This window comes from Zingiber officinale, chromosome 1B, assembly GCF_018446385.1.
Source record: "Zingiber officinale cultivar Zhangliang chromosome 1B, Zo_v1.1, whole genome shotgun sequence".
Lineage (NCBI taxonomy): Eukaryota > Viridiplantae > Streptophyta > Magnoliopsida > Zingiberales > Zingiberaceae > Zingiber > Zingiber officinale.
This window is the reverse complement of record NC_055986.1, coordinates 19721740-19729717: the sequence shown is the minus strand read 5'-3', so window position 1 is coordinate 19729717 and position 7978 is coordinate 19721740. Positions and strand designations below refer to the sequence as shown.

Here is a 7978-nt window from a genome sequence, read left to right as displayed (position 1 = left end):
GAGGATATATCGTGAGACGTGTCGATTATGAACACAATGGTAGCTAGCAATTCCTAAGTACATCAGCGGTTAGGAAATTGGACCTGGAACTGGCTAATTTAGCGAATCGATACAATTTTCTCGTCTTAGTTTTCTCTTGGAGCAACACTGGGCTGTAGAAAAGCCATGACCAATTCCAAATCACCGACCCATTATACATGGAAAAGAAAATTGCACCCCACATTGAACCAATCCTTTAAACGCGCGCAACCATCCATTACAATGTCTTAACTATTCCGACAACAAAATATATTCCGACTACAAAGATCTGGATGGCTTCTAATTATAATCATTCTTCTAGGCAACGGCCAACGGGTTCTTTGGGCTGCTTATTTGAATCTGAAAAAAAATGATAAACACTAAGACTTGAGGAACAAGCCCTCAACATATGCATGATTAACCAATAGGAGGAATGACATACCAGTAGTCCATACGCTATTCTCACAGCCAAGGGGAATCATAGAGGGGAGTGACAACAGCCTTGATTTGCATGTACTTCTCGACTGAATCGATGCCCAGGTCCTTCCCAAACCCACTCATTTTGAAGCCACCAAAAGGAAGGTTCCTATCCAAAGCAGAATAGCAGTTGATCCAGATGTTGCCCGCACGAACTGACCTCGACATCCTGTTTGCTATGTCCAAGTTCTTCGTCACAATGCCCGCTGCCAATCCATATTTTGTATTGTTCGCCTTCTGGATCGCCTCCTCAATAGTCCTAGTGCATAAAAATAAATGCAAATGTTGTCAGGAATTGCCATCTTTCTTTATGCAAGGCAATTCAACAAATGCAACTTCACTCAATTCTTTATCACTTAGATCTGTGCAACCTCCTCTCATGCTAACTGGACGACACTTACTTGAATTTCATGAGGGACATGACCGGTCCAAATATTTCCTCCTTGGCAATCACCATGTCCTCCTGTCAACATGTCGAGGCACCGCACATTTGATACACTGGCTAACAGAGTGTCAACTAGATGGCACAAGAAGAGAGTCTCACCGTGACATCTGCAAATATTGTGGGTTCTATATAGTAACCTTTTTCACCCCAGGCCTTGCCGCCTGTAAGAATGGTTGCTCCTTCTTTCTTACCTTGCTCAATGCAGCCAAGGATCCTTTCAAATTGCTTCTTATCGGCCTTCGCAGAGGAATTAATACTTGGGTTAGTATGAATTGAAGGGAGGAAAAAGAGATTACAAAGGACAGTTATAAAAGGCACCTGAGGTCCTTGATGAACCTCTGGATCAAAAGGGTCACCGATCTTCCAGTATTTAACACTCGCCACTGCCTTCTCCACAAACTCATCGTAAATTCCTTCTTGTACATAGACTCGTGATGCCGCTACGCATACTTCGCCCTGGAGCCATCAGACCACCGATATGGTTACTGGCTTGTAGATATTTCTTTGAATAAACAATTTTGAAAAACTAAACTATGAAAATTCCGGAATTGCCTTGTTGTAGAATATTGCTCCAATGGCAAGTTCCACAGCCTTGTTAATATCTGCGTCGTCGAAGATGATCAACGGCGATTTTCCTGCCAATTCAAGCGATACGGGTTTCAAATTGCTTCGCGCTGCGGCTTCCATGATCGAACGTCCTACTTCGGTGGATCCTGTGAAGCTAACCTGCGATCATTAAGAATGTTATTCCCATTAACCATGCTGTCTGCTATTTAGACTGGAAGGTGGAACAATTGGACAATCTAGAATTTTACATTCCTAGTTATTTTGCTTGGAACTTACATGGTTGATATCCATGTGAGAAGCGATGGCAGCTCCCGCAGTTGGGCCAAAACCACTCACAACATTCAGAACACCATCTGGAATTCCTGCCTGTGATAGTCAAATGCGAATTATTTCAGTTTTGTTAAATAAAATTTTCCTAGTCTTCTCTTCATATGATGGAATATGAATCTCTGTTAAACGTTTACTAACCTGTTTAGCTAAGTGAGCGATGTAGAGCGCAGATAGTGAGCTTTGTTCCGATGGCTTGACAACCATGGTGCAACCTGCAGCCAGAGCAGGTGCGACCTTGAAGAAGAATACGGCAGCGGGAAAATTCCAAGGAATTATGAGCCCGACCACCCCAATGGGCTCCTTGAGTGTGTATCCGTGCATCGCACCAGACATCTTTAGTGTTTGGCCGTGGATCTTATCTGCAGCGCCGGCGAAGTAGCGAAGCATGTCGGCAGAACCTGGAACATCATAAAGCTTGTTGAGGAGGAACAACTTCCCCACCTCCAAGGCGTCTAGCGTCGCTATTTCCTCTACGTGTTGTTCGATCAGGTCTGCAAACTTCATCATAATCTTTCCTCGTTCCTAAGAAGAAAAAGATTCAGGTCCGAATGATTGGATCAGTAAACCAATATTAGCTTTGCAGTGAGAAAAGCGGAACAGCAATTGCTCGGATAGATCCGCTTACAAATCCAGTGAGGCGAGGCCACTTTCCATGGTCAAAGGCTTCTCTTGCAGCATCCACTGCTAAATCCACGTCCTCTTTGTCACCCTCGGCCACCATGGTTATCACATCCCCTGTGCGTGGATCGATCGTCTCAAACGTCCTCCCTGAATTAATCCAGAGACTTTCGATCTCACTTTCAAATTCAAATACTTTCATATGTAAACAAACTACTATGACCAAATTTGGAGGATATACGGAGAGCATGTTTCAGTATTCCCAACTTCATTAATTACCTGAGACGGCATCGACGAATTCGCCATTAATGAAGAGCTTCGTAAACTTTATCTCTGGCTTCTTGAGTTCACTGCCCATTGTATTCCCTGAGTAAAAGGCCGTGCAGAGCAGCAGGTGTGGGAAGGAGGGTGCCTGTCGGCTTGGACAACTCCTGCTTTAATAATTAGGGCGGCCGGGAGGTGCAGATGGGTTTCGATGGACGATCCGACCATCGCGCACGACGCACGTGACCAGGAAATATCTTTCCATTGCGTATTTGGTTGGTCAATCACGGCGTTATATTCAAACAGTTCTAGATCTAGAGCAGCAATCATCTTAAGTGGCATTTAGCTAATCTATCTTTAGACAGATGATAAATTTTCTTAGGGTATATGATTTAAAAAAAAAAAATTCTTTTACTTCCCAATCATTTGGAGTTGGCTATAAACTAATCCTCTCCATAATGACTAGAGAATTGATATTTTCCTCTTGGATTCGCTTTTAGCCGATCTCAAAACTCTTCTTTACTGTTGGAAGTTTCTGAAAGCATCGTCGCTGGAAGAGTACTTATAAGTTCACTCCTGAGCCTTTCTTCATTGACAATCAATTGGATGATGTAATGACAACTATATGGGAAAATTTCAAATGCAGCTCTTTCCACGATCAAACAGCTTGGACTTATTAATTATTAGACTGGCCAGAAGCATAACATTATCGTTAATCAAGATTGAATCGCGCTACATTCAACGGCAGCGAAGCTTCCTTGATGCAATTCTTTTTTTTTAATTTTTATGTAGTGCAGTTGCGTCTAAGATTTGTTCCAGTCACATTAGGTCATTTTCTCCTAACAATGACAGCTTCATCCCTTCCATTCAGATAACAGGGCCAATCTTGTTTTATGAAATTGAAACTAAGTTTTATCCCGAAAATGATTATATTTAAAAAGAAATAGTTATTGAAGGTTTTCGTGAAGTAGTAGCTTCATTTAAGGAGAGTGACCATCTGTAGCACTAAATTCATTTAAGGAGCTAGAGTCTGTTACACAAAAGGCCAACAGAAGTTGGAGCCTTTCGCAGATCATACAAAACAGCAAATGAAAAGAAATTTTACTGCCCAACTTTCTAAGTCTTATCTAAAAAGCAAACATGGAGTACAAATGTTTTTTCTGTTTAGAGAAAAAGTATTTTATTTGTGAAAAATATAGTATGATAGTTATTATTTCTAAAAGAAATTAGATGTAAGGCATCTTTTTCATTTATAATCTCAATTATAGAGCAACGGTACAGACGTAGGCAAACTAATGCGCTTGTTGAATTCATCCTTGATGTGGCTGCAATCACGCGGAATTTAAATTAAATAAAAAATTTCACACGGCCCTTCACCTCCTCACCCCCACGCATGGTGCTCTATCTATCGCCCCCACGGGCAGGATCAACTGGTTATGACATGGATTCTTGCAGCATAGGTCAAGAGGTCGAGAGTCTGCGGCAGCAAATACGATAACATCAATATCTGTCCGTGCTAAACCCTGAGACCGCCATGTCATAGCTGGACCCGTATTCACCGTGATTTACTCCCTCTCATACTTGTGGGGCCGGGGTGAGGGGGCCGCTGGGTTGGCGGTTCCAACCTTTTGCAGCATGGTGCTCTATCTATCACACGCCACGCGCACCTCACGCCGCATGAGCAATTGGTGCCGCCGCCTTCCTCAATCTTCCTCGCAACCGCGGAGCCCCAGGCACGAAAGATTTTGATTTCGATCCTCTTTGTCCTTTTTTATCATTGGGTTCAAGTAGATTTATAAATCTTTGGAATGAATTTCCTTCGAGCTCTTTTCTCATCGTCCTGTACAAGTGATCGTCAGTGATTCTGTTGATAGGTCTAAAGCATAAAAAAATACATAAATACAAAAATGGTAAAACTCATAGTGATCTTCCGTAGTAGATCTTGACCTTCACTTTTCGTACAAAATGAAAAACTCACAGTGATGCTTAGAGAAGGAGATCGGAGAAGATATCGAAGAATAACTTGTCGTTGGAAGAACGACCACAATACAGTGTAACAGGACTCCCACGGTTCTTAACAATTTTCAAATACTTCAGAAACTTTTTCAATCAAACAGATTGCTGCATAACTGATGCGCAAGCCACACAACTTTCATTGTCAACAATGCTACACAAGACTAGCCATATAGCTTCTATTGTCGACAATGCTACACAAGTTAAGCCACACAACTTCCATTGTTGACAAGGGCGCTATATAAATCTGCTTCTTGTTATTCCATAAGATGACGCCACCATTTAACAAGAAGGTATAGCTAGATGTGGATTTTCTATAATTAAGACATCCTGCCCAATTTGCATCTGTGCAACCCTTCAGGCTCATCATAGATCCTTGGAAACAGATACAATAATCTATTGTCCTTTTTGAGGTATTTTAATAGCTTCTTCATCGTTTTCCAATGTCTCGATCCTAGCTTTAACTGGAAACGACTAACAAAGCCAACAACATAGCTTATGGCAAGGCGAGTACATAACATAGTGTACATTAAACTACCAATAGCGCTGACATATGTTTTTTTTATTTCAGCTATTTCTTCATGAGTCTTAGGATACATACTTTTGCTCAGAACAGTACCTCTCGCTACAAGTGTTTGTTCAATGTTGCAATCTGATATATTGAAGTGTTGCAACATCTTAATGATATAAGTTTCTTGAGACAAATCCAAAAGCCTTTTGATCGATCTTTCATGATCTTCACTCCTAAGATGCACTCAGTTTTTCTTCAAAAATAATACTCTTCATTTGGGTATATCCTTTTGCAACTAGTCGAACTTTGTATCGATTAATCGATTCATCCATTTTCTTGTAGATTTTGAGAATCAATTTATTCCCAATAGCCCTTCGGCCCAGAGGAAGATCGACTAAATCCCAAACTTGATTCTTTCTCATTGACTCCAGTTCCTCATCCATTGCAACGTACCTTTTTTTTTCTCTAACTAAGTATCTTAATGCTTCCTCAACCGTTTGAGGTTCATTGTGTCAATTGAGAGTGTTATTAATGTCTTATTCTCAATATCAAACCATTTTTGAGGTTTAATCTTACGAACACTTTTTCATAAGTTGGGTTATTGAGAAGTCAACTTATGACTTGGCAAATCACTCCCACTGAATTGACTAGACTCAAACATCTCTTTTGACACCTCTCTTGTTGATAATATCTCATCCTCTTAAAAAAAAAAGAACACTTTTATCAACATCACCTCTGGTTGAGAAATCTGTTTCGAGAAAAGTCGCATCTCTCGAATCTATTTTAGAGATGGTTCCATCTAGTTGCTTACCTATGAAAACATAACCTTTGGAGGTCTCATGATATTTAATAAAGATACATTTCTTTTTACCCCTAGGCCCCAATTTTCTATACTTGTGAAAACTATCATGAACATAAGCAGCTGACCTCAGGGTCTCAGATTACTTAAATATGATTTTTTGTCTGTCCAACATTCATATGGAGTGGATGGAATTGACTTTGAAAATACTTTGTTAAGTATATAGGCCGCAACTAATAATGCATCTCCCTAATAAGAGATCAGCAAATTACCCTACACTATTATAGACTTAACCATATCTAGAAGAGTTATATTTCTTCTTTCAGTAACCTTATTTTGCTGTGGAGTTCCTGTGATGATTAGCTTTCCAATAATCCTTCTATCATTACACATTGTCTTGAACTTATCAAACAAATATTTTCCTCCATGGTCAGTACGTAAAGTCTTAACTCTACGTTTCATTTAATTCTCAACTTCGTTCATATAATGATTAAAGCAATCTAATGCTTCTGATTTATGAGAAATCAAATATACATGACCAAAATGAGAGAAATCATCAATAAATGTAATGAAATAGGAAGCTCCATTCCTAGCTTTCACATTTATTAGACCACAAATAACCGAATGAATTAATTACAATGATGATTCAACTCTTATAGTCTTACCAAATGGTTTCCTAGTTACTTTTCCAGCAAGACAATGCCCACATATAGATAAGTGAATCTTAGCCCAAGTGCCCAATAGACCCTCTCTAGCCAACCGATTTATACGTTCTTGTCCAATGTGTCCTAATCTAGTATGCCAAATCTCATTAGTGATATCTGCATTACTAGTTAGAGTAATGTTTGAAAAACAACCGTTTGTTGGTGCGGGAAGCATCCGACGATCGAACCCAAGTTTTGATAATGGCAAAGGGTTCAAAGTTAAGTCTTGTTGTTATCTAACATGCTGAATGAGTGTTTCAGGAAAGGCCTAACTGCGGTTAGGCAGGTGAAAACCCTAGGGGGTGGTAACCCTAGGTCCTAGGGGGCGGTAACCCTAGGTGGAGATAAGTCCTAGCTGCGGTTAGACAAAGGGAAAAACCCTAGGGGGTGGTAACCCTAGGTCATAGGGGGTGGTAACCCTATGCGGAAAGTCTTGGCAGGTCGATGGCTTCAGGCAAAAGTCATAGGGGGTGATAACCCTAGGTGGAAAGTCCTGGTGTCGCGAACCAGGTGAAAGACTGGACTAGCCGGGAAGCGGATGTCCAGCAGAAAGTCCGGAAGCGTCGAGTGCTGAGCAAAAGTCCAGTCGATCTGAAGGATCGCACTGGCAGCAGGTAAATCTCCTGAGTGGAGTAGGTGAGGACGCGTTCCCCGTAGAGGGAACAGTAGGAGTCGGATCGACCTAGGATTTTCGAACGGAAATCTGAAGTCAGACCCGGACAGTCCGGAGACTGTCATTACTCGATTATCATATTTTCTGTTGTATTGTGCTAACTTTGGTGTTGCAGGATATTGTTTGGGACTAACATGTCTTGTAGGTACAAAATAATGAAGTTTTCCCTCGGATGAACAGTATCCGAGGCGCCTCCATGGAGCTTGGAGGCGCCTCGGGTGCAAAGCACCCATGGAGGCGCCTTGAAGGAGGTATAAGGCGCCTTGGAAGGCGCCTTGTATAGGGCATAAGGCGCCTTGAAGAGATGAACTTCGACCAGTTCAAGTTTGATCCACGCGGGAGACTCGGCAGCATGAAGGCGCCTTCGGAGGCCTCCAAGGCGCCTTGAACACCCTTTATAAGGGGGTTTCAAGCAGCACCTTCAATCATCAATTTCCAAGTGATTCCCTTGCTACGTGCTGCTCCAAACGACGTTTCGAAGTGCTGCTACTCGTGCCCGACGACCCAGAGCTCCAAGATTTCACTTTTCGTCGTTGGTATAGATTTTTTTTATCACACT

The 7978-nt window shown here is 41.5% G+C and overlaps 1 protein-coding gene across 1 annotated transcript; it reads right to left on the bottom strand.

Moving 5' to 3' along the window:
* Positions 1-210: 210 nt before the first annotated feature.
* LOC122052145 (aldehyde dehydrogenase family 2 member C4-like) lies at positions 211-2930 on the bottom strand. The gene is made up of 10 exons (XM_042613538.1): positions 2735-2930; positions 2463-2605; positions 1976-2359; positions 1784-1873; positions 1493-1666; positions 1259-1396; positions 1040-1177; positions 897-958; positions 461-754; positions 211-378 (listed from the first exon to the last, which is right to left on the bottom strand). Exons 1-9 carry the CDS (start codon positions 2811-2813, stop codon positions 481-483), a joined length of 1482 nt encoding a protein of 493 aa, XP_042469472.1. The 5' UTR covers positions 2814-2930; the 3' UTR covers positions 211-378; positions 461-480.
* Between the last annotated feature and the right edge of the window lie 5048 nt (positions 2931-7978).

Coding starts and splice junctions, on each gene's coding strand:
- LOC122052145 (XM_042613538.1), bottom strand. CDS start 2,813: ATGGGCAGTGAACTCAAGAAGCCAGAGATAAAGTTTACGAAGCTCTTC. Junction 2,606..2,734: donor ATTCGTCGATGCCGTCTCAG/GTAATTAATGAA, acceptor GGATTAATTCAG/GGAGGACGTTTGAGACGATC. Junction 1,667..1,783: donor CTCACATGGATATCAACCAT/GTAAGTTCCAAG, acceptor TAATGATCGCAG/GTTAGCTTCACAGGATCCAC.